Source organism: Embiotoca jacksoni, unplaced genomic scaffold, assembly GCF_022577435.1.
Source record: "Embiotoca jacksoni isolate LCO1_2020_lvr unplaced genomic scaffold, fEmbJac1.0.p SCAF_1, whole genome shotgun sequence".
In the NCBI taxonomy this organism is placed as follows: domain Eukaryota; kingdom Metazoa; phylum Chordata; class Actinopteri; family Embiotocidae; genus Embiotoca; species Embiotoca jacksoni.
The window spans coordinates 19375023-19401438 of NW_027185229.1; the positions used below are offsets into that span (position 1 = coordinate 19375023).

At 40.1% G+C, this 26416-nt stretch overlaps 1 protein-coding gene across 1 annotated transcript in view; it reads right to left on the minus strand.

The window, feature by feature from the left end:
• The window catches only part of megf6b (multiple EGF-like-domains 6b), a 55900-nt gene that overhangs the window by 8551 nt on the left and 20933 nt on the right, over nt 1-26416 (minus strand). The window contains exons 4-25 of the mRNA XM_069146024.1: nt 20562-20684; nt 13465-13587; nt 10353-10478; nt 9474-9596; nt 8278-8400; nt 8029-8166; nt 7070-7192; nt 6784-6906; nt 6061-6231; nt 5382-5513; nt 5118-5246; nt 4878-5006; nt 4511-4645; nt 3410-3544; nt 3198-3323; nt 2975-3106; nt 2470-2598; nt 2210-2341; nt 1056-1184; nt 833-961; nt 364-492; nt 140-268 (exon numbers count right to left, since the gene is read on the minus strand). Of these exons, the coding sequence (XP_069002125.1) occupies nt 140-268; nt 364-492; nt 833-961; nt 1056-1184; nt 2210-2341; nt 2470-2598; nt 2975-3106; nt 3198-3323; nt 3410-3544; nt 4511-4645; nt 4878-5006; nt 5118-5246; nt 5382-5513; nt 6061-6231; nt 6784-6906; nt 7070-7192; nt 8029-8166; nt 8278-8400; nt 9474-9596; nt 10353-10478; nt 13465-13587; nt 20562-20684 (2868 nt within the window). The remainder of the gene's footprint in view (nt 1-139; nt 269-363; nt 493-832; nt 962-1055; nt 1185-2209; nt 2342-2469; nt 2599-2974; nt 3107-3197; nt 3324-3409; nt 3545-4510; nt 4646-4877; nt 5007-5117; nt 5247-5381; nt 5514-6060; nt 6232-6783; nt 6907-7069; nt 7193-8028; nt 8167-8277; nt 8401-9473; nt 9597-10352; nt 10479-13464; nt 13588-20561; nt 20685-26416) is intronic.

Consider the following 26416-nt stretch of genomic DNA (forward strand, 5'->3'; position numbering starts at 1 on the left):
TACAATGTTATTATAAATGACGGCCAAAAGTACAAAACTAGGACCCAAGTTCTAATAAATCCCTCTTTTTTTTATCCCCCTTTATGCTGTTTAGTGGTAACATACGGAGACTCTTACTCACAGCCTGTCTGAGTCTTACCGAGTTCACAGGCTGTGCCGGTCCATCCACTGGCACATATGCACTTTCCGTTGGTCTTGTTACAGGTGGCTCCATTCTGGCATAAGCATCGCTGTCGACAGTCCGCTCCATAAAACCCTGCAGGGCATTCTTGGAGAAAAAAAAAAAACATAGACAAAACCATCATGTGACCTCTTCTTTACCTGTCATAGAGATAATCACTTTTCTCTGTTGTGTAAACTCACCCTCTGTGCAGTTGGGTCCGGTCCAGCCTGACTTGCACACACACTGCCCACTGGCCGGGTGGCAGATGCCATCGTTACGGCAGCCACAGGTTTGGTTACATCCTTCCCCATAGAAACCCGCTGGGCATGCTGCCAGGAGAGAGACAAACAATATCATTACCTCCTGATGAACTCTGCTGATCAAAAGTGGAAATTCCAGTGTATGGTAAGTAATACAGGTCTCAGCATGGGGAACATCAAATTGGTACTTTCTCATGTGTGACTGGGCTGGGCTTTCCCAAATAACCCTGAAACCAAGCGTGTTTTTGTTCTACTGTGAGTCAGCGTTTTGAAAGATGTTCTCACTGCTGTGAATCTGCGACAGTCGTGTCCTGATAGAAAGTATCCAAGCTTCTGATTCCACCTATTTGAACGACACTGGGCAGCATCAGTCGGTTTAATAATCTTCTCTGGTGAACCTGTCACTCACTCAGGTTGCAGATGGAGCTGATCCAACCAGCAGGACAGGAACAAACACCAGTGACGTGATCACAGCTCCCACCGTTCAGACACAAACACTTCTCCTGGCAGTCCAAACCGTAGAAACCCTGAGGACACGCTGGAACACACACAGATGAAAGGACTACCTGTTACTAACACATTAACATATTCAGTCGGTGAATTTGGCTTCATGATCAAGGAGCTGCTCGTACGCTTTTCGCAGAAGGTTCCTGTCCATCCCACCTGGCAGGTACAAGCTCCACTCACGTGGTCACACAGCGCCTTGTTGTCACACTGACACCGATGGCGACAACCGAGACCAAACATACCTGCTGGGCACTCTGAGGGAAAAATCACACACACAACAGCACAGTTATGAAATCATACAAAAATAATGTATTATCAAAATAAACGGTAAAATGCAACACATAATAACTTTACTTGAAACTGAAAGAAAACTGGGATATTAAACAGAATATTAAAGACATTATGCGTACATTTTAAACTTTTACTGGTGGTGGCACAAAGAATTACAATGTGCAGAATGACAACTACACACATTGCTAATGGATGAAGGGACTGAAAATCAATACTTATATTTCACCAATTTTCAGAATGTGAAAAAAAAGTCATAATATAGCATGTCGTCCGAAAACTGAAAGAAAAGTCATACATGTCGTCCAAAATAATTTAAAAAAAGTCATACTATAATAGCATGTTGTCCAAAATATTTTAAAAAAAATTAATACTATATGGCATGTCTTTCAAAACGTGAAAAAAAGTTGTACTATAGTCGTACTATAGCATGTCGTCCAAAATGATTTCGTATTTGTACGACTGTAGTTCGACTTTTTTCACATTTAGTAGTATAACTTTATTATAATGGTATGACTTTCTTTTTTTTCCCTGCCATGCATGGCTCAAGCAGGGATTGATCTCACAATCTTCTCGCTGTGAGGCGTAAGCGCTAACCACTGTGCCACTGATGGTACGACTACTATAAACATTTTGGACGACATACTGTAGTATGACTTTGTATTAAGTATTTAATTTGGATTAATTCCACTGTACATTGTACTGTAATCTAAATCATTACCGAAATATCCTCCATACTTGTCTTTACTTTATTAATGACGTTTCAGTCGTCACACATTTATCGCACAAAAACATTGTTGATAAAGTGAGTCCAATGACTGACTGTGTGGAAGATTGTTTTGGTTCTTTCACATTCACGGTTTTTAATCCCATATATCAGTTATTATAACATAAAAGAAGTTTAAATTTGGTCAAATTGCCCACATAGTAACTTAACATCAATGCAAAATGAAGGTGTTGAGTTCTGTAATACAAAAACAAAACAACGTACTCTGATGGCAGTGTTTCCCAGTGAAACCAGCTTCACAGTTACACTGGCCCGTGACAGCATCACAGCTGCCGTCTCCGTTTCTGCAGTCACAGGTTTGTGCACAGTCAGCTCCCCAGTGTCCTGCATCACAGGCTGCAGAAAAAGTATTTGAGTGTCAGACACATCAAGGAAACTCGTTATTTGTCAAATAGAAGGGCTCAGTTTATCAGCTTTTGTGGTACATGCTACTTTGCGGCAGCAGGGATCCGCAGTAATGTTACCTTTCCTGCAGTTGTGTCCGGTCCAGCCAGGAGCACAGGTACACCGCCCACTCACTGGGTCACAGCGAGCATTGTTCTCGCAAACACATTTCATTTGGCACCCTTGACCGAAATGCCCAGTCGGGCATGCTGCACAAGGGAAAAAATATTTAGAACATCAAGACTAATCTACCATAACCAACTCCACCAGACTGCACGAGAAGCAAGTTGCCGTGACAGTTTCCGCACTGCCATTTCAGCTGTCGAAGGCTGGAAGAGGCTGTGGTTGGTTGAAATTGAATCATATTTGATCTTCCCAGGAAAAATATGCATGAGGTGGTTGAAGGATTTTAGCTAATGACCCCGGAGAAAAACGACTCCTCTGTCTTCTAGCATGTTGCTTCATTTAACATCCAAGCTGCATCACTTTAATATTCCACAGTGCTGCCATTCTCCTCTTCTGGTTGACTGTTTAATTCCTGTTGCTATAGAAACTTTCCCAAAAATGCCCACTGCTGTTACTCACAGTTATGACAGAATCCTCCCATGAATCCTGGAGGACAGTTACAAGACCCGTTGTGTTTATCACACAGGCCGCCATTCTCACAAACTGGGCAGGTTTCTGAGCAGCCGGGACCCCAGAAACCCTCCGGACACACTGCGAAAGATTGATCATGATTATTTTTATAATTGTTACCACGTAAAACTGTTAGCTTATTCTGTAAATCTGCTCTTGTGTCGGCACTCACAGTTCTCACAGTGCTTTCCTGATGTGCCAGATGGACACTGGCATTGACCCGTCACTTTATCACATGGGGCACCGCTGCAGTTACAAGCATGGACGCAGCCTGGTCCAAACGTTCCCTCTGGACAGTCTGACACGGGACATGCAAGAAGGATTTGTCTCAACACAAATAAGCCTGAAAGCATGTAAAAGCGAGCCGTTTTCACAGCCGTCTACCTTGATCGCAGTTCTCCCCGTGACGACCAAGAGGGCATTTGCGTTGGCACTCTCCAGTCACGTGATCACATGACACTTCTGGTGGACAAGCACACTTCTTCTCACAGCCGGCTCCAAAAGTACCTGGTTTGCATTCTGGAGACATAACAGAGCGTTCTTGTCACTTACCACATTAAGAGAGCATGGAAATCATCCCCCCCCCCTCCTTGTTTTTTATTAAGTGGCTCAGTTATATGGTTTGTTTCTGAATAATTACATCACTATAAACGGTACGTGTCTATGTGACTCACGTTGTAAATTTGCCACTGATTATATGAGAAAGCAAATGAACTCGGCAGTAACTTCAGGGGCCACTGTTCTCCGTCAGAGCTGTTTGTTGGATGGTTTAAACACTCTGGAAACCCTCACATCTTTCAGATGAGGGGAGTCTGTGTTTTACCATTTCTGTAACTTTCCTAAACCCATGATGCAACATTCACACCCACTTCATGCTGATTGGCGGGTGTACGTAGGTGAGAGAGGAGCCAAGTGTTGAATTTCTCTCTCTTTAATTTTTGACACAATGATTTCTGTCACTTTTCATGTTAACTTGGCAACACCTTGAATGCTACCCAGGATAGACTTTCTGAAAATGTGCACCATGATCTTTATATTGAACAATATCAAGTGTCCCCCCTCTCTAGGACAACCAGAATTTCACTTTGCCTCTGAGGTGGGCCATTAGAAGCTAAACGCTGTGGATTTCTAGTGTGGTTGGACATCACGCTGTATGAATTTGTTCTGCTCAACCATAATCCAACCCATAGTAGAAGCTGATATATGTGGCTTAATATGAAAGGTATTATTATCTACATTTGACCTGTCGAAGTTATTTTTTCTTTAATCACACTCATTTGACATTTCCAGATTACATCAGTGTGGATATTTGTATTTCGGTGACTATAAACACTGAAGACAGAAAATGTTGGCTTGCGTTTTCTTCGTCAACTTTTTTAATTTCTCTTTTCCCTTTCCTTTGAGTGTTTGTCTGCAGGTGTTGGAGAATGTACTACTTTTTTCCTTTTTTTTTACATATCTGTTCAAAACGGACTGCATGCTCACCTTCCTTGCAGGTGTTGCCCTTGTAACCGGGTTTACAGACACAGGTGCCATGGCGACGGTGACATTCCAGGGTGTTTTGCTGGTCACACTGACACTCCTCCGAGCAGCCGGGTCCAAAGGTCCACTTAGGACACGCTGAAGGGGGAAAATTAGGGAAATGGGACATGGAAGATTGAGGATGGGAGGATTTCACATCACGGTGCACGGAAAGAAATCGGATATGACATTACACCGTTATAGCCACAATATTAATATTTTCAAGCTTGATTTTACTCCATCTAGATATTTGTAATGCAAGCAAATTACATTACAGTTTGGAGGTGAGCGATGAAAAGCTGGTCATGTGCATGTAAGCAGTGGGACTCACGAAGGTGACAGAAGCGTCCGTAGAGTCCAGGATCACACAGACAAGCTCCATAGGTCCGGTGGCAGCGTCCAGTGTTTGCACAATTGCACTTCTTGTTGCACTGCTTTCCATAGAAGCCTTTAGGACAACCTGAAGACAAAAAAATACTTCTCAGTACAATTCAGACAACCACTCTGAGATAATTACATCACATCTTATCAGAAATATATGATTTGTCTGTGATAGAAAGAAGCAACTCACCATCCTGGCACAAGTCTCCACTGACACCAGGAGGGCAGCGGCAGCTTCCAGCAACGGGATCACAGCTGGCACCATTTTTACACTTACAGGGAAAGGAGCAGTTTTTACCAAATGATCCCTCGGGGCACGCTGTGGGATTGAAATATATAAAGGTTTATCTTTGCTAAACTCTCGAGACTGACTTTACAACCTGGAACAGTACCACGCAGCTATACACAGCTGTTTGTGAGTTTAAGAAGTATCTGTGTGTGTTGCGATCCCCACTCTGGTTGCAGACGATGCCTGTCCACCCGTCGGGGCAATCACAGCCATTTTTCCACAGGTTACATTTTCCTCCATGAGAACAGTCGTCACACGTCAAACTGCAGTCACTGCCGAAAGTGTCATCCAAACACACTGAAAACAACAGAATAATAAAACAGGCCCCTTAACTCCAAAAAACAGCAATGTTCACACTCATGACTATTCAGATTTACACATTGATTTTATTACATTTGTCATGACATTTAACCCTCACACAAAAAAAAAATAATCTTGTAGCCTCACACTGACTCCAAACTCCAAATACAGTAAATTAATATGGACTGCTCTCCCCTGCGATTGTTCATTTAATTGTATTGAAATTGGCATGACTTTGTCAGTAGTGTTTGTCAGCTTTCAGTGAAGTTAGATTCCATGTTCAACAACCTTTGACTTCTTGCTTTAGATTCCAACCCACCGATAGGCCATATAAGCTTCAGCATTCCTGCCAGTGAAACTGTGGTGGTTTCTTTGTATGTACGAACAGTCTGGAGGCATGAAGCAAAGCAATTAACCCCCACCATGTGGTCTGGTCCTGCCTTCACTAAATGAGTCTGTGAGACAGCTTCACGGGAGCCAGGTAATCAGATACACGTTTTCTGTTAATGATAACGAGACATTAATGGTTCGGGAGGAAACTCACCAAATTTCTCTGCCAGGTTGTTCTCAGCTCTCAGCTCCCCCTCATCATCTTCATAGTCGTCATAGCGCTCCAAGGGTTGGCTGTAGTCCTGAAGCAAAGTGAGCTGGGGTTGAATAAGAGGCAGCTCGATGGCACCTCCGCTGGAGAGGGCCTCGATCGCATCTTCTAGAGCTGCAATGAGATAAAAACAGAGTAAATTGCACATTCAAAATTTAATCTCACAAAATGGTTATTACGTACATCACATGTTGCAGAGATTTGAATCTCAAAGTTGTTCCTTCAAAACAAGTGGAACATTTTTCAACTTTTATAAGATAGCATGTCTTCAAGGCTCTTTAAATATTTTACTACAGTTTGTTACTGGATGCAAGTGACTCTGTGTGTGACTGTTTACAGGAATGCTATCCCTCCCTCCCCCACCTGATCCTTTCAGTTGTGTATTTGAGGCTGGATAAGAAATATTTGTTTAAATTATATAATTTCAGCAAAAATACTAACTTGGTGTAACAGTGAGAATCTCTGCTTCATACTTTAACTGCACGTCGATGAGATTTTCCTACCTTAAGTCTTTTTTTTTCTTTAAGCTCTTGTCTAAATGACTTGGTGCACAGGATTTTTTTTTTTTTGCAGTATGACAGCAACAGTTTGCCAGGTTTTCTGTTGGAATGCCTCTGGTGTGATTCCCACTCACCCACTCTCTTTAACATGATTGCGGATACTCACGGATGCATGATTGCCGGTCGTCGTCCAGACGGAAACCCCGGCGGCAAAAACATTGGAAAGAACCGGCGCTGTTCTGGCATGTGTGATCACAGCCACCATTCGCGGCCAGACACTCATCTACATCTAAACACCAGAAAACCCGAGAAAAGCCATGAAGTAATTTGGTGGTGCTCACCAAAACAAAGACAACATTGTGTCTGTCCAACTGGAACTCTCCCAGGAATTAAAATTCTGTCTCATAAAAGCATAAGTGCCATCCATATTTTGACTGAGGGATTAAATTTACCATCACAGCTACATCCGTCGGAGTTGAGTCTGTATCCTGCTGAGCAATAGCATTCATAACCCCCGGGGTAATTGGTGCAGTCCTGCTCACAACAGGAGCTCTGCTCTCCGCACTCATCAACATCTGCCAAACACAACGAGCAGGAAAACAGAAATTATGATCTAACTGCAGTGATATAATTCCCTGCTCACTGAGAAAAACACTTTATGAGATAATGTTAACTGTACAGGCTTAACAGCCTTTTAAGGGTAAAGTTATAAATAAAGGATGATAGCAATGAGCTTCAATATTTAACTCCTACTCCGTCTGTTACAAAACTTGTATTACTAAATGTTCAGTCCTGTTTTCTAAAAACTATCTTCCACTCTCCTGACTAGAGGAGCAGTTTGACACCACATATTGTAGCTCTGCAAATCCACAAAGGGATGAAAGAGTCCGGATTCTCTTCTGGTGTACAGGGAGAGCATTTACACCGAGCAGTCCTCTGCAGCAAATACAGCAATGATGAAAACTCCCATTTTCACAGGTACAGTTATATACATATTTACTCCTTAGCTTAAGGATGACCTACACTTACAAACTATTCTTATCGAGAACAATAGACAAACTGAACACGAAAAACAGAAAACATCTTCTGCTGTGAGCCCTAAATCAAAACCAGTCACAGTAACTGTAAGGCCTCAAAGTCATTGACGAGGAACACCTCAGTTATCTACTGTACTTTGTCTTAGAGATTTAATAAACTACTACAATACGTGCAAAGTTTTTATTGGTATTTTACAAACTTGATCCAAAGTAAAAAATAGCTATCAGAACCCTACAGTAATTGTAACTATGTCATAAACACCAATTTAATAACACACTATCACATAAAACTCTAACTTAAAGTAAATGAGTGCCGATTTAATGCATGAGTATAGTGTATGTTCTTATAAGTTATGTGTCTTTTAGTCTCTTACCAACACAAGTTTTGAGGTCGTCGTCTAGCCTGTAACCATGGTTACAGGAGCAAACAGGCCCACCAGTTGAATGCTGGCACTGATGTGAACATCCGCCATTATTGTTCTCACAGCTGTTCACGATCTCCATCTCAATTCCTTTAGTTCACAGTGAGATCAAAATGTGCGTCAATAAACGGAGTCAAATATGTCAAAATTACTAAACATCAGGATTCTACACATGGAATAAAATACGAGGATTATACTGACTGTAACACTGTTTTCCATCAGATCCCAACTCATAGGCCGTGTTGCAAACACAGGCATAAGAGCCAAGTGTGTTGTGGCAACCATGAGCGCAGTTGGCCACTTCTGTCTCACACTCGTCGATATCTGGTGAAAAATACATAAAAAAAATGCATCCTGTATATTTGCAAATGTGTGCTTCTCAAAAATCAGTCCCTGTCTGCACCTGAAAACTATTAAGATTACTTTTACACACTAATACTGACGATGACAATCCTGGCTTCCAAATTCTGCATCTTTTCATTAATAAAAAAAAGTCATTCTTCTTTTCATCATTACGTTTTTATCTTAAGTAAATTCATTTCTGATCAAATTTTCTCTCATGTTTTTCAAATTTGGCCACAAATACAGAAACTGACCGAACAATTTTACAACATGGATCATTTAGGAGTTTTAAAGCCGTCATCTGTATCTAACGATCTTTGTCAGGAGTTTAGGTTGAAATATAGATGTTCAAATTTTTCATTTTTTCTATTGTTTTTACTGCTTGAGACTAAGTCTAGTCTTGACATGGACAAACAAACTTTAAACCTCTGAACCCCACAATCTGCGAGCAGGACTGAAAGGCTTGTTTTATAATTATTATTATTTTTTAGAAAGTAAAAATTATAACAAATAAAACAATGCCAAAATTACACCTTTTATCATAGACATAGACTGTAAAAAAAATAAATTAGCATCTGAATTTCAAATTTCCAACAATTGTGGAACTAATCATGTGCACCAAATGCTTCTGTCTGAAGAAGTAACCAAATCTAGGCTTAAAATAAGGATATCTTATTAAAATGATTTTATTGTAAATGTTTAATTAAAAATGTTGCACTGTTTGCACTATCACAATTCTGTAAAAAAAATTTTTTTTAAAATCTGTGCTATGCACCACAACTTTGAAGCCTTGAATGAATTAGCTGAGACCAGCAGTCATGTGACAAAAATCTACATTTTTGAGTCCCCACTACTTCTAGCCATGATTGAGTTGTTTCTGTAGAGGCGCAGGACTCACCGGGTCCGTGAAAAATGAGCCCACACTGGGTAAAAATGTCACAGAAATGTGTGCAGATGTTTGTAAACTGTTTTCTGTTTGTCTCTCCTTAAACATTTTCAACACTTGGTTTACTGATCTGCATTAATACCACTCACACCGTTACTGGTGAATTTACCTTCACAGGTTTTCCCATCTTCAGCCAGGATGTAGCCATTTTTACAGTCACAGTGAGCCTTGCCGCCATCAACACGACAGTCGTGCATACAGCCTCCATTCTGATCTGCACAGGGATTCTGCACTGCAACACAAAAAAGCACACACTCATTAACATAAACCCACATGGTGTAACTCAGTGAGAAACGCTTCAGGCACAGTGGAGGAGAAAACTGTAAAAAAAAAAAAAAAAGTGACTCTCCTGCATTTTAATGCAGAGCATGTGGAGAGCTTTAAATCCATCCTGAACCTCCACCTCATCTCTTACCATTGTTCTCTCTGCATAGCTGTGTGTGTGTGTTTGACTTGTGTAAGCCTGTCTGGCATCTGGGATGAGAACCTTCAGCTCTGCAAGAATTACAGGAAGCTGTTCACAGCCAACAATTACAAAGTAAAAGCGCCTAAAAGACAGTCATTTAAAAATACATTTATGTATAATTTCCAACTTCCAGAGAACCTTACTCAACTGCACGGCCTCAGAGATCATGAGATTAAAAGCAAGGACATTAAAACAATAATTTAAGAAAAAAAAATAATGATGAAGGCTGCTGTGACTCATTCCAATTTAATATCTTATTCCACGAGTGACAGTTAATCATATTCTAGCAAAGACATCCTGGAAGAGAATTACACCTGGCAGCAGATGCATAGAATGTGTTTTTAATAGTATGATTAAAACATCAGAATAACACCTTATTGATCTTCCAAAGCACTCAATTTATTGGCCCTCTTTCCTCAGTAACCTATCCATTTAGTGTTCCTCCTCCCTTTTGTCTTGGGACATATGTTTATGTGTATTTAGAGCTTCCTTACAGCAGAGTTTGAAAACATGGACACTCACGTTTACAGTGCTTGCCATCCTCCTCCATCACATAATTTGGCTTGCAGCGGCAGCGAAAATGAGCAGAAGACTGCTGCACACAATAGTGTTCACATCCACCGTTGCTGATGGCACAAGAATGGACAGCTGTAAAGACAAAGAAGAAGAAAAAAAACAGTGTGAAATGACAAAAGAGTAGAGCTACTGAGATGCATGGACAGAAAAAAAAAAATAGAAAATCTCGCATCTTTGCAGACACAAATCAGTTCAAACTGCAGTCTCGTGTTAGTCTTTCAGGCTTTTGAAATGACTGAAATGTCACATCTACAGGACTATTTCTCAGAGAGGCTATATATTGACATTCCAACAGGAAAGTCAGAATAAATCAGAGAGTTGCTATGCTCTGAGCCATGCGAGATCCATCTCAACAAAAGGGCTACAAATCAGAGAAAGACTTGAATGGCAGGGTGCCTGTGGTGGATAGCACTGATTAGGTTAAGGTCAGTTTGAGCTAAATGGTCTGCCCTCTCAGTGTTTTCTTCTTTGTAGCAACAGATGAATCTGGATTACTTCAGAGAAAATAACGCATAGAGCCAAACAGCCTGGTGTTCTCAAAGACTGTGTTTTTCATACTCAGAGGCTTGAGTCAAGTTTCATCCATTTCAAGTATATGTCAAACCACAGAGTGGTTTCCAGCTCAAATATTATGCAGCTACACGCTAAGTGTGTGGGATAAATCTGACCTCTGCTGGCAGATCAAGAGCTGGATAAGACGAGCAGAGATGGAACTTCCCTTCTTTTAGCCCCATGATTATGTGCTGATTGGTATTTGGTGTCCTTTATTCAGCATGTGGTCATGCTGTTTGGTGCATCCTGAAAAACTGAGAAATCCTTTTATTCACTTGTTTTGGCAGCAAATGTTGAGTACTATGTTCATTTGTGAACATGGACACATTTTGCAGCGTGGTTCTGCACAGTTTTAACACAACTGCCAGCAGATGGATATGCACCATCACAGATCAGCTTCGCCTGGGAGTCAGCCCACATGTGCACTGTGATTATTAGTGCAATCAGTCCATTTCTCTCATGCACAACTGTCACACAAGAGCCTCTCAGGGACAGATGGGTCCCCACTATAAGGTCTCTGCTCTATAAGACAATGTAACAACTTTACTTTATGAAGCCAAGAAACGCATCATGATTTCCACTCTAAATGTCAGAGAGGACATTCTGTATATATTCCTGACCGAAGAAACCAGCGCCAGGCTTATACACTTTTTTTCATACCAGCTATTTCTGAAAAACCTAAAGTTAATGTTTCTGCTATGGCAGGTATGAGGTAAACACTGCAGAGTTTGAGTGACAGGTTATCACACAGATTGAAGGAATGAGGTTTATGTGAGCGTCAGCACATGAGCAGTATTTAATGGAGGGAAAAATGGAGGCTTCATAATTACATAGACATGGATACCACAGTTTTCTACCTTATCATAATGACTGTGTCACTTCGTTTAATTGTAAGTAGACATAGAACATATAGATGGTGAATATCTTGAGCATCCATTATGTGTCCTGATTTCATCTTTGTCTGAATTGATAGTCTCACTAAATCTCAAGGTAGACACATAATTATGAGCTGCGTATCAACCCCCTGGAAAAAAAAAAAAAAGCTCCAGACAAAAGAATCTTATCACAAGGTCCACTAAGTTGCTTTTCTGGTACTTTCAATCACATCACACAAACGTTTTCAGCAGAAAGACTTTTTAAGTGAGAATATGTAAAGAATGCAATGATCCGCAGCCACTTCGGTCACACATGGAGATTACAGTTTAATGGTAAATACTAAAGGACAGCAACAGTTACAGAAGTAGAGTCATAATGTCAACAATCAGTCATGTCAGTAAAATAAGAACATTAGTGACTGTAAACTACTTGTTTTATTAGTACAATTACGGCAACGCTGAATTCAAATGTGTTTATTTTGTTGCTTATGCATTAAACTTTGCACTTGTAAGAGAGAGATTATATTTTCTATTTTCCTAAAAGTTACACAGCTTTGCTTTAAGTAAAATTTAACAAGTTGATAGTGAAAATGTATTTTCATTTCCATTTTTGGGGCATTTTATGGGAGAGCAGACAAAGATTACAGAGTTGGAGGCGACCGTGACCTGCAAACTATTTAGGAATTATTTGTGTAAGAAATGCATCGGTGAAAAAGGCTACAAGTGCCCTAGTTTCAGATGCTCATTTGGTAAAAATATGCTGATTTACTTTGACTAGTGTGATTATAACCTGAATGTCACTTGATTGTTGGACAAAACGAGCCATTTAGCAACGAGACTGATGAGTTTAGAAAACTGCCTATTGACAGATGATTCTAAAAAGCAGACAATCGAGAAAGAAATCAGCAGATTAAGCAAAAATGAAAATAATCATTAGCTGCAGCCATGCTCAAGATGTTGTCCAGGACAGGATGTAAGTTGAAGCTGATTCATTTACAGAAAAAAGCTCCAAATTGGCTTTGCACAAGATATCCACTGAAAGGAAAAAGTGCATTAGGTGTACTAAATGTGGCTTTAACAGCAAATGTTATTTGAACAACCCCACAATAGAGCGTTTTGTCAGAATCAAAGAGGTCGTCTACAACAGTATGAATGTGGTCTACATGATTAAGTACCCATGTCAAAAACCATATGTCGCTAAACTTCAATGAAATAATGACCAAAAAATAATACTCGGAGTAAAGACTTAGAGAACCTTCCAGTAGCTCAGCTCCTCCAAAACAGTGCTTCATTGTTTATGTAAGTATTCAACAAGCGAGGTTACATTACAAAGCGCCTCTCGAGGCCTATATACTATTGGATTCAATGAAGGAGCTCAAATCCTCCCCATCACCATGTTGTAGTCAGTCGTGTTACTTGATCTTATGTTTTTAAAAATTGATGTATCCCTTTCATCTTTTAATAACTACTACTTGTCATTTTACTGATTCATAGTTTCTTGATATAGATGCAGCCCACCCACACATTGATCATAGTACTGTGACTCTGCAGAGCTGTTTCAGTGTGCACTCGTGTTCTTTTTCCCAGCGTGTACAATACAATCAGTGCCATAAAGCTGTAACATTACTCACCAAGACAGGTGCGGCCGTCCACATGAAGTCGAGAGCCCGGGTGGCATTCACAGTAGTAGGAGCCCCTGGTGTTAATACATCTGTGCTGGCAGCCTCCATTATGAACCTGGCATTCATCAATATCTGTAGGGAAGGAGGGAGAAAAGAGGAAAGACGAAAGCAGAGAAAAAGAGAGAAATTAGTGCAATTTGACTAAATCCTCTCATTATAAGAAAAAAATATGTTCACAAAAATAAAGACCAGAGGAGCTGCCAAACTAGGAGAGGAACTTAATACAGGTTTTAGGATAAAGATGTACCCCAGGAAACGAGGGGGTGATGGATGAGAAGGGAGCGTACTCTACAAGTGCATTGCAGCTCAAACAAACATATCCTCCATGTGGTAACAACTACTGAACATTTAAAACCAAATTTAAATTCCTGCTCCTCTTGTCAAAGTCCCTTGGGTGAGCAAACATATGGAAACTTAAATCGGAGGATGCAAAACACACACATTCCTCTCAGCCAAGCATGTGGATAGTAAACAAATAACATAAGGGGGTTCTTCCTCTGAGAAAACAGTGGTGAGCGAAACATGATCGGCTGGCTGTGTGACCAGACTTCTGATGAAACAAACCGTGTTACTAAACACTTCTTATTTTAGGGGTCAAAGACTAATAAATTGTTTAGTTAGTTCCACAGCATACCCCCTGTGAGATCTGAGTTGATTTATGAAGCCCCCGCTCTGTTTGGACTTCTGCTAACAGCCTGTCTGCCGTGATAAAAAAAAAAAAAAAATAGGACGTTAAGTGAAACCACGTCACCTCTAAGATGGTGACAAGTCACTCATTTGCTTAAAGATTACAAAAGTTATCACAGTGGAGTTACTGGAAATGTTGCTGACTGCAACATGTGATGTGACACATTAAAAAGTGGGGTGTGAATGTGTTTTGGCTGCTGGTCGATCGCTGTAAAAACAGCTAGCACATCATAAAATACTATTACTCAGTGCGAGATTAAATGTCTGGCTGAGAAATGTGTTGTTCAGAACAGTCCTGACTTCAGGCACCTATTTTCAGCACCAAACTATTTCAAGAATTCACTTCAATTCCTGTGAGAAAGTGTTTCGGAAGAGGTTTTATAAAGTAGCTGATTAATATGATTTCCTAAAGATAAATATTATTTTTATGTAGTTGTCTTAATTTTATTTGTTTTGGTGAAGTACAGAATTTGTGAAACATTGCAAGTCTCATCACAGACCATCTATTTTCTCTTTGGGCTCTGTGTTGTAAACAAGGCATTAGACAGTTTAGCATTAACAAACCCTATCATGACTTCTTAACATTCATCAAAGTGTAAAATCCCCCCTGCCCCCACATCCCTCAAAAAACAAATAGTCTTCTTCCATAAATGGAAAGAAAAACTTTCACATAAATTCATGAATACTGTAGCCTTCATGGCCTCGCAGTGTATTTTTCTCCCACAGTCCTGAAATGTGCCCGTTAGGGTAAATTGGAAAGTTTAAATTGCCAATCGATGGGAATGTGAGCACAATACATTGTCAGTGTGAATGTGTAAACCCTGTGATGGACTGGGAAGCTGTTCAGGGTGCAACCTGATAAGGGATGGAGCAAAATTTGCACATATCTGTAATTCACTCGCTTCTATTTGAGTAAATACCTGTGTGTTTAGCTGCTAAACTAGCCATCATTTTCCACAGCTATAGTCACCAATTTTGTTTGGCTTTGCTACGGGCAGGTAGGTACTGTGGGTCTATCAGAGCTTTTTTACTGAAATAGCTTCTTGTGTCTGGAAACAAAGGTTGCGGCCAGAAAACCAAAACAATAAGCTGAAAGAAGCTACAATGCTCCATAGACAGCAAGGTATCTGTGGATTCATCATTACAAGTGACCCCATTACACTTTCACACAGTCATTGGTTTCACTCTCTGAAAATATTGACTATGGCAGCTAAAGTAATGCTTTCTGTGGACCACAGAGAGACATATGAATGTTAATCTCGGAGTCTTTGTAACAAAGAAAATTTGGCCTCCAAAGAGCTCCTGTCATGCTGAGTGGGATGGAGGCAGCGGGGTGGCTGGACAACCTTCATCTGAGCCTCACAGTGCACATTAAACACCATCACATCACTGTCTTCATGCTCCCACAGTATGCGACCTGTAATTTACACATAAATCAGGTCTTTACAAGACCCAAACTCTGTCACCCTGATGTTATAGTACATGATGGAGAAAAGGCAGTGCTGTAAAATTATGAAAATGACAAAATCTTTGTGGTTAAAATATGATACATGAAAAACTGATTCTGGGCTTCATCGTAAAACCAAGGACAGGATTAGGATAAGGACCAAAATGCAGGACAGCAGCATAAAGGGACTGGAATTTACTTGCTTTGTGGTTGCTGTAAAACCTGCCCAAGAAGCTAAATTATAGAAATATCCTTCAGCTGAACTCTTCTACTTCCAGTAATATCCCACAACATCTTCAAACACAGTACAGTGTTTGGAGCAGAAATGAGATTCTAAACTTTCCTCTTCTTTGTCGCACTGCTGCCAAACTCCAGCTTCACTTCATCCAGGAAAGCTGGCAGGAGTCCTCCTTTTCGTTTTTCCATCCATGCTGCATGCTGTCCTTTGGTTTGGTTTTTCATAAAACGGGACCAGCACTGCAGAGCTGCTGTTAGTCTGTCAACTGCAGCACACAGTCAGCGGATCCCCTTCAGCCCAGTTTCCAAGTCCAGATCATGATCCTCCTTGAGCTCGAGCCAAAGCCTCAGCAGCCGTTGGCTTTCACAGAGGGCACATTAATTTTTTAGCCCATAGCCACCTACAGCACGGTGTCGTCCTAATGGAAAACTATTTTGGTCGGTTTACGATTGGTCTTTTATTTATTGTACGCAATAGATACATTATTTCTAAACAGTCTTGATTTATCTCCAGGAATGACATCTTAACAACGTAGCAGACCACAGGGATTATCAGCAATATGGTAATCATAAATTTAAAATATGTCTCGTGCATTTATCCCTGAGCACAGTCAAGCCAAACATGAAAAGAAATATTCAGTCATAATAGTGACATAATTTATCGAGAGAGTATTTTGTATTTAGCCCTGTTTTTGTTAACATTAGAAAACGTCTCTCATGATTCGTAGTTCATGTCTTCATGTGCGCTAATCTCTGCTGATAAAAGCGATCCTCCCCTGCTCTGATCAGAGACTAAGGTTACTGGGCAGTGCCAGACAGCAGACACATTATCAGAGGGTTAGCTTAACTACTACTACTGTAAATAACTTTGTCGGAAGAAGAGAAAATTAAATTCTTGAATTTATTTTATTTTACAATGACTCCAACATGTGAAATTTTAACTTTTCATTATTCAACTTTTAAGAAATAATGTAGTCATACTGACAACAGCAATAGAGATGCTTCATCTACATTTTGACTGTGAAATTATCACTTACCCGCAGCCAGGTAGCCAACGTTGTAGCCATTGTATCCATGGTAACAGTGGGGTCTATAGCAAATCCTTCTATAGTAGCTGTGTGGATAGTTTGCAGCAGATGTCAGATATGCCGTCGCTTCAATGACCCCCAAAAAGAAAATCCACTGTCCTGACAGCAAAGGCATTGCTGAAGTATGACGTGACACAGAATATTCAAAATACAAATTTCGCCTTTAAAATGTCTATTTATCTGTGAAAAAACTAAGTTATCTAAACATTTGCATTAAGCGTATTAACTATGATCTCTCAATGAATGACCAGTCCTGTGTTAAAGACTACTAATCTGAAATAACATGGTAACTACTTCTTATTCCCTCTGCCTCCTGATTATTCTGTCTCCCTCCCCTCCATCGCTCTGTCTGGTTCACCCTCCCATCTACCAAAGCCCATCACATTATAGATCCTCCTCTCCCTCCTCTTTTTCTTTCCCACTTTGCTCAACACCTCCCTCTCACCCCGTCCTGTCTCTCTCCAAATGTCCACTACTGTATGGACTACAAACAAATAATTCTGCATATTATCAGCCGACAGTGATCAATTCCTTTCTCAATGATTTATACATTTCACAAATTGTCAACTGTATTTGACTGTTTCTTCAAAGAATAATATGTGAGGATTTATGAGGGCACATACCTCAGGTATTGGAGAACAAAGAATGTGAACAGACTAAAGGATGTGCTGTCCATATTTTTCTTTTCATGCCGACATGTATCGGAAAAAAAACAAAAACTGCCACTAATGCAACGCCAAATTTTAAGAAGTGCCAGAAGTCAAATTCAGTATTTTTAATCCAAACATCTGAGAATGGAATGAGCTGTACAGTGAAATTTTCTATTCGGGAGCTGAGCACTCCACTCTTTAATCTGTTGCCAACACATGCATATGAACACAGGAGCAGGACACCAATGCACTTAATAGAACTTATAAAGAGCAGGCCAAGTTCATGGTCGGTATACCCTCCTCGATCTTTAGAGAAATGGCCCATCGAGACCTCTGCAGGATACAATGACTGTGAGCTTCACTTTTATAACTTTTCTTTTTCGTAATGCAGCCGTAAAGCCTCTCTGACATACACCTGTTCAGTCACGCCACAACCATCCAAGAAGTACTCAAGCTCAAGCAGACCAGCAGGAACCGATATTGACAGCTTTTATGACACCACATTCCAGCATATGCAACTCTGCACACAGAAAATGTATAATAGCGAAGACGTCTGAATCATGTGGACAGTGATGCCGGCCGCGTATGGAAGAAAAGCAGCCTGTACAAGTCAAGAAGACAGATAATAGGATTGTAGCCATAGTGTAAAATAACTCGGAGAAAGAAAAGAAATGTGGATAAGATAGCAAAAAAGTCCAGTAAAGAAGCGCATCTTTTCCGCTCTGCTCTGCTCTCAGTTAACAAGAGAAACTAATAACTGTTGATTTTGGTTCCTCACTATTAGACAGATGCCAAGCACTGGCAGAGCATTAATCCCACCCTCAACCTTGTAATGATCTGAGCTGCAACGGTCATTTGACATGACAGCTAAAATGTTGACACATACTGCACTCCGCATGATGGCTGTTAATGTTGGCCTCTTCCACGTTAAACAACGCCATTTCTATCAATGCTGCACTGTCCGAGAAAAAAGAAAATACAAAAAGGAATTTGACCAGGAGCATGAGAGGAGGTCTGCACAGGATTTTGTTATTATATTCGCACAGAACAAAGGCTGTATTTGTTCCTGTTTTGTTCATGCCACCACTGTCACATAGTAACATCCCACAGAATTGCCTTTCATTGAAAGAAATCTAACATGTTACCGAGAACAGGATTCCCCCGAAGTAGTAATGTGGCTGTGTACGGTCCAACTCAGGGAATCCTTTATTCTTCACAGCTAACTGAACAGAAGTTGTCTCTCATCTAGACTCAAGTGCTTTGCTCTGCAGCCCTGTGAGCTTCAGGCTGTCATGTAAATAGAAGGCAGATCACTTTCTGCAGAGACACGGACACACACAGCTCTAACTTAAACATCTACAACATCGAAAGCTTCCAGCCAGCTTCTTTTACCTCTGTTAGGACTCCTGCCAATTACAGACAATTAGGACATTAATGCTGTGGGTAGCTGCTTTCCTCCAATATACATCAGTGGCAAAGGGCAGCTAGCTATGAAAGCCAGCTGTGACAATGTTCACATCAGCTCTCCTAATAACCGTGACCTGGATCAGATCTCTTTCTGGTTCCCGCAGCAGACAGCCACACTGCAGAGCGTTTCTCCTCTTGGTTTGGCTGCTGCACAGAGGAACCATTATTCTGATTAAACCAACCAGTTGCAGAGATTCCATAATCAGAAACATCAAACTATGATGGAGAGACAATAAATCTCGTGGGGAAATGTCAGGAAGAAGCCCAGTTTTGGTGAGCTGTGGTTTAGAGATGCATTATAGACTGGTAGCTACACTTTTCCCCACTGATACTCTGAGACATGAAGCAGCAGAAGCCAAAATAATTTCTTCATCATTAGTGTAAAAGTTAAAGATTATCTGGTACTGCTGTGTTTTTGAGTTAAAATGATCTTGTTTTGGTGTTTACTGAGCGCAGGATCTGCATTTACTGAAATGGAAATGAAAATAAACTGTTTGAATGGCAACATAAGTAGAAGCAAGTAAACAGAATAAAGGATGCTGCTGTGGATGCCAATCACAGTAGAGCCACAAACATTGAGGTGAGATTTAAAAATAAACTGAGATGTTACCAATTTGCTTTGTGTAAAACAGACAAAATAAAGTGTAATGTTGATAAATTTTCAAAGAACAATAGTGTGACAATATGTTGGGGATGACAACTTGTGCTTAGAAGATTCATTTTTACTCGAGAAAATATTGAGAAAACATTAGCAGTAATGCAGAACTGATGAACCAACAGACAGAAAATGTTCTCAGCTAGACCAGTTAATTAGTATCAGAAACCATGAAAGCTGAAAGGTATGATAACCAGAAGAACTCCATACATCCCATCAAATCTGCTGTCACATCATCTATTCAGGGAGGTGCCACCCAACTCTTTGAATGCCCTGACCACATACACACACACACACACTCATGTACACACACATTCCTGCATGGGAGCAGCCTTGCACGACCACAGTCTGATCTGCAGAACCCTCAAAAGAGCAGTTGTGGTTACAAGCCTTGCTTAAGGGCACCTCAGTTGTGGTAATGAGGGGCGGATACTTTCCCTGCTCAGATGGATTCTGCTAGCCTGGTGTTCCTGCCTTCAGGTCACAATCCCTCTTTTGCCCCTTATAAACGTTAAAGAGACACCAGCAGGAGACTTTTTTATTTTTTTTAAAATATACGTTTAGTCTATCTCAAATCCTCCATTTTCCATAATTTAACCTGAAATCATCTTTCCTTATGACCTCTCTTGACCCTCCCTGTCTGGTAATTACCCAAGTTTTTAAATTTGTAACACAAATAACAAAACAACCCTAATTCTACCTCCAAAGCTAATAATGATGCTACTCGTGATGCGTTAAGTGCGTAAAATCTGTAGACTGCCCCTTTAAAATGAAACAGCAAAACTAAATTACAAGAAATACAAGACTGTACTGACCTTGACATGTTTTGCCGTCATCATTGAGTTTCTGTCCGGGAGGACACCTGCAGTAGAAGCTTCCAATGGTGTTACAACAGAGAGCCTCACAGCCTCCATTGGTCTCCTCACATTCATTCACATCTAACGGGAAAAAATAAGACAAAGTTAATCCAACCGTCATCAAAATCAAATTTAAAAACAGAAATTAGCATGAATAAAAACTAAAACAGATTAAATGAAAAAGGTCAGTCAAGTTATAGTGTTTCGGTTAAAACAACACTCATCTTTTAGGGAAGTAATGACGATAAAAGAATGTGTCTTCCTTTTATTGTCAGCTTATTAAGTTTTGAATGTCTTCCATGAATAAATTTGGATCAGACTTTTAAAAGTGTGGAAAGTGCTCAAATGCCTGAGAATGACTGCACGAAACTGTGTTTGCTGTTTCCAGCCTTCAATTGGTTTCCATAGTACCAACTTCAAAGAAAATGAAAAGGTAAAATATATATATGTCCAAAAACAGAATCAAAATATATCCAGTGATAAATTAAGTGGGACAAAAGGAAAGATGCTGTATTAATATGTTGTCATCATTACCTCTAAGCTGTAAACTCCAACATGAACCAGGAATACAATTAGTCAATCACACAGAGCACCCACAACACTTCCACAAGAAGTCACAGTTTTCCATTTCATTTCCATCAGCAAAATATGCTGCCAAACCTGTCATCAACCAAACCGGATAAAATCTTTCCACCCAGTTTGCAAACTACACATAATGACTGGGGTTAGATACAGGCGCTGACAGTCCAACGTACCATAATTGGAGCTGAGGATATTCTGCATAATAACATAAAAAAATTGAGAATGAAAGGAACGATGTGTAACGGATTATTCAGCTTTACACTATAGTTACAGGACACACTCACATTCCCTTCATTGACATTCAATTTTATTCATATGGGGCTTTGTCAGGAGAGATCATGCACACAGCACAGTTTTGATGACATCGGGCTGTTTTATTAGCCATGCCAGTAGAAAGAATTTTGGATGGAAAACTGAAAGCCATGGAGCAAATTAAGGTGGAACATTAACTTGGCACTAATCAGCTTGTAAACTTTCTCCATGTCCATAAAAGAAGAGAGTTACTGTACAGAGAGAAGAGTACAAATGCTAAGAAAATTGCTTTATAGAGCATTTTTTTTCCCCCTTCTAGCAAATTTTGTCACATTGCAATGCCAGTGTTAAACCTGTCAATTAAACAATTCCTTCTCAGTTTACAAGATCTGGAAATGTTCACACTGAAACACTGAACTCTTTCTGTTACCAAGTGTCATAAATATGTTAAGAGAAGTCACCCCTAAAATTAAGAATCCATTTTATTTCCAAATGAAACAATTTATAATAAATGTATTACATCAATTCTGCTTAGAAAGACTCAACATCTTGCAGCTGGGGCTCCAGTTTGGGAAGTGCATTCATTTGTATTTGGATACAACATCAAAGGATCTTGATTTAATGAATCTGCGTCCTGGGGTAAGAGAGAGTGTATGACTTTTAGTACATTTAACGTGTAAAATTACAACTGTTGTGATGACAGATGCAGAAAACAACCCAACTAAAGCAGGTGATGGTCACTGAGTAGAGTGTGACCTGAAGTCAAGGGTAGGATTGAAGACCCTGAGGAATCCCAAGGTTAGACCATGAGCGTGTTTGTGTTGAGTGTGTGTGAGGACTTCCACTGCGTGGCAGCTTGAGCAGGGGTCTGCCCATGGTCAGTGTCACGCTCATCATTCTCCAAGTCTTTCTGCCCAATAAGCAAGCAGGAATGTTGAGCTGCTAAGGGTCATGAGGAGAATCCACAAAGCAGCAGCAGAAAACTGAATGTCTACACTGGATCGATAACGTGCCATGTTTTTTTTAAGTATTGGACAATAATTTGTCTTCATCCTCCCATCAGGTATTCAGTTTAAGTGGTCCAAAATAATGTTTAGTTGGCAGAAAAAACAATGTAAAGGCCATGCACAGAAGTGAACCATTGTCATGTACTTTTAGGAAGTTTTTGTTATATAACCGTTTATATTTTGAAAACAAATCCCAGCCATGAAATTAATCTTCTCTAAATGCTTAACTCAATGACCTCTGAAGTGAGTCTGGTGGTTGAAACAAAGGCTTCAACCTCACTTTACGCCAGGGGGGGAACAGTGGAGCTTTTCTCTACGTCACCCTCACCCATCCATCAATCCGTCACCACAATGAACCTCCAGCAGGGTTACCAGACACATATAATCGTGCGAAACGACAGCTGAAACATACTTTAAGAAGATCAGCCTCCTCCTGTGAACAGCGGCTCACCAAGGTTTCCTCTCCCTGACCTGAGCCTTTGGGGACATGTTTTCCAAAAAGAGGTCAGATGCCTGAAACGTGGTGGTGTGTCTGCAGACCATTTTATGCCCATGGTCAGAGTCAAAGGCCAAGACTTGAACCCATGATGTTTATACAGGGCCAGGTGAGCTGGTTCCCAAAAATGTTAAACTAATCTTATAAATATTTTGTCCATAAAATGCTAAAAATTTTGAAAAATGCCCATCATAAGTTCCCAATGTGACATCTTGAATTTACTAGTATTGGGCAAATACTTGAGGTATCTGGGAGTCTGGAAACAGCAAATTATTTTTGCTTAATACATTAATGAAACAACTACATTTAATTTTATTTCAATAAGGAACTTTCTAGTTAACAGCAGTAGAAGCAGAGTGTATAGCTTTTGTTAGCAACACAGTCTGCTTCAACTGTATGTTCATTTTGGAGGCTGTTTTCAGGGAATGCTGTAGAATAGCACAAGTGGGTAGCCTTGACTGAAACCATGACCAGCTTCTCTAATGTTAGAAAAAAAATACATTTTCATAAAACTAAGTTTCAACCTTAAGGGGAAACTAAAAAGCTATGGCTGTTTTTTAAACAACAAATGCCAGTTATATACTTTAGACTATTGTTTAGCCCATCATATAGTAACTAATTTGAAACCAGAATATCATGATCTGAATGGCCAACAACCTCAGTTAACCAATTTTCTTGCAGGAATCCTGGAAGAGTTTCTGATGTTTCTATCACCCTTATGAATGTATGAAGGTGGAGTTTCTGTGCATTGTTCTGTGAGGACAACACAATCTCAGCTACATCATTGTGAGAGACAAATTGTCCTGTTATGTCTTCTGGTAAGTGAAATCTAAAAACAAACACATCTGTAAAATGGGTAAAATGTGCATTTCTATGTTGTGGACACTCTGTTAAGTAACCTGGTAAACAATGAAAAGTAACAAAGGCTTCACTGAAACTTTTTTTTATGTTTCTCCAAGTTCAGCTGCAGCAAAGCTGTGGGTTTACATTCTTCTGTTGTATTGTGTGACTTCCTCTGACAAGGGCTACCATCACCGCTCCCAGGATGATGAGGCTAATGTCTCGGCAGACCACGAGGGGCTAACTGGGCCAAAGAAAACCACCAGACCGCTGATATTATCGCAGGGGGTCATGGGCCGGAAAATTGCAGCATTCATCAAGATTCAGGAGGGGCGACGCCGTGGATAGCACTAACCTGTTTCCTTTTAGGGCCCTGATCTAAAAGCCTGCTGGTGTAATAATGCGCTTCGCTAGTGTTCATTCCTGGTTTCATTCCCTGCAGTCCTCACAGCTGCTTTCATTTACCAGGTGCTATACAGATGGGGACTGGCTCAAGGTTCCATGAGACGTATTTGAGTCAGAGGTTTCATTCAGCGGAGACTTGGGAGAGGATTTCTCTGCTGCTGACCTGCACATGTCTCCAATATGTTGTCTGACTAACAAATTAACCACCTATGAACTGGAACTGACAATTTGCTTCACACTCTTTCACCTTTGACCTCCAGTATAACCGACCCTTAAAACGTTTATTGTAAAGGGCACGTTGTTTTACACGTCTGACAGGCAGCACCACAAACCTGCCTCTTAGAAGCTTGAGTGAAACAAATGAACTGGTGAAATATCCTCACCCAGACTCACAAAACATAGTATAAAATGTATTTTATGAACCGTGGAAAGCCTTGTGGATTGCACATGGATAGGAGTCCAATATCACCAGAATCCCCAACATGCATCCAAAATGTTTTACCCAAGCATTACCTCTGCGGTTCTTGTAAATGTGTCCCCACTGTGTAAGTACTTTGGTACTAAGGTTTCTTTGTAATGCTTTTGTGCCAGACTGCTGTCTCTGTGCTATGTAACATCCACAGGTAGACTACAATACAACTGTAATGTAATGTAATACAAGCAAACAAGAGCAGAGATCAAGAAGCCGGCTCAATTTTTATGCCAAGTGTAATCAGATAAGGTGAATAGTTACATTTTGGATGTTAAGTCCTTTGCTTCAGGTCTAAATAAATAAGTATGTAGATGTATGAAAGCAAAACATCTCCCGCACGTTTTGGCAGCAGTGTCCAGTTTTTCAGGAGGCGAATGTTTCATGTAGATAAGAGAGAACTGATGACTGCAACTGATAAAAATTGGTTTGTCAATATTCTGATGAATCCTGAGTCAGACTGTAATGACAAACAACAGATTAACACAATGAATATAATTCAAATTGAAGGAGTCAACAACTTTAGGAGCTATTTATGTAAAAATAGACAAACTTCTTAAATGTATTTTTTTCCTTCTACTCTGCAGCTCAAGTTCAACATTGCCCTCTGCTGTTAATCTTGTACTACATCACTAACAGCCCAGATGTGCAGCTGCCTGTTTACTAAGTTAACGCTGCGATTCTGCTCTGCTGTTATTAATCATGTAACTAAAACACAGCTGCCACAGTATTAATTACAGTCAAGGAAAACCACACTTGCTCGGGTAAAACATCCTTCACTCTGGTTTACCACACTGACTTACACCAAATAACCATGTATGCTGTATTAAGCATCTTTTAATTTCCACCCCTCGTTCTATTTGATGTGTTCTTAGTGCCACATTTGAGTGTGAGTTCCTTCCTGAAGTCTTGTAATTGTGACCAGTGGGGCAGCTGAGTTGTTGTTAAGTGGCACTGTCACTAGGATGTGGTGCGGCTTTCCAGGAACCAGAGAAGTTAAAAAAAATGTGCCTTTAATGACAAAAGACTAACCACACGCAGACCTATATGATGGGTCTGCAGTGATGTTAAGGACGTCTGTACGTCTTTTCACACAACCTGTAATGTTTCTATGAAGTCATTAACAATCTCTGTCAAGTTTGCAGTAGGAAGTCTTACCATGAAAAAGGGGTATTACAGTACAGGCACTGAAAAGGCACTTTCATTTCCTTTTAAAAAATAGTTTTAGAAGATGCTTATAACCAGGCAGCAACCATTCAGCTCAATGAAGACAAAGTTTGTGGTTTTTTTTTTTTTTAAGCTGCTGTACTTTTAATGAATAAATGAGGTCAACCTCTACTAAAGTCAACAAAAAAAATGCTTCAACTTCTGTCGTGAAATGTAAAGTCATCACAAGATCTGTGGGTCTTATGTAGAGATGTAATGATTAAGTGTTTCATCAATGAGTTGAAAGAAATTCACAAATCATTTTGATGTTACAACTTGATCTAGCATAATGCACTGTGCATTTTCACTGTTTTCTGATGTTTTATAACCAAATACGTGGGAAAATAAATAGCAGATTAATCAATAATTAATTTAGTATAATTGTAAGTTTCAGGCCTGGTCTTAAAATCTTAAGAATCATTTCAGTATTAAGGAAATACAACATGTTAAAAAAGAAAATTGTTCGAGAAGTGTTTCTGTTTTTTGAGAGCCCACTAAAGTCAGTTGTGGTGTTTTCCTGAAATTTCACATTTCTCATATAAAAATGCAGATGTAC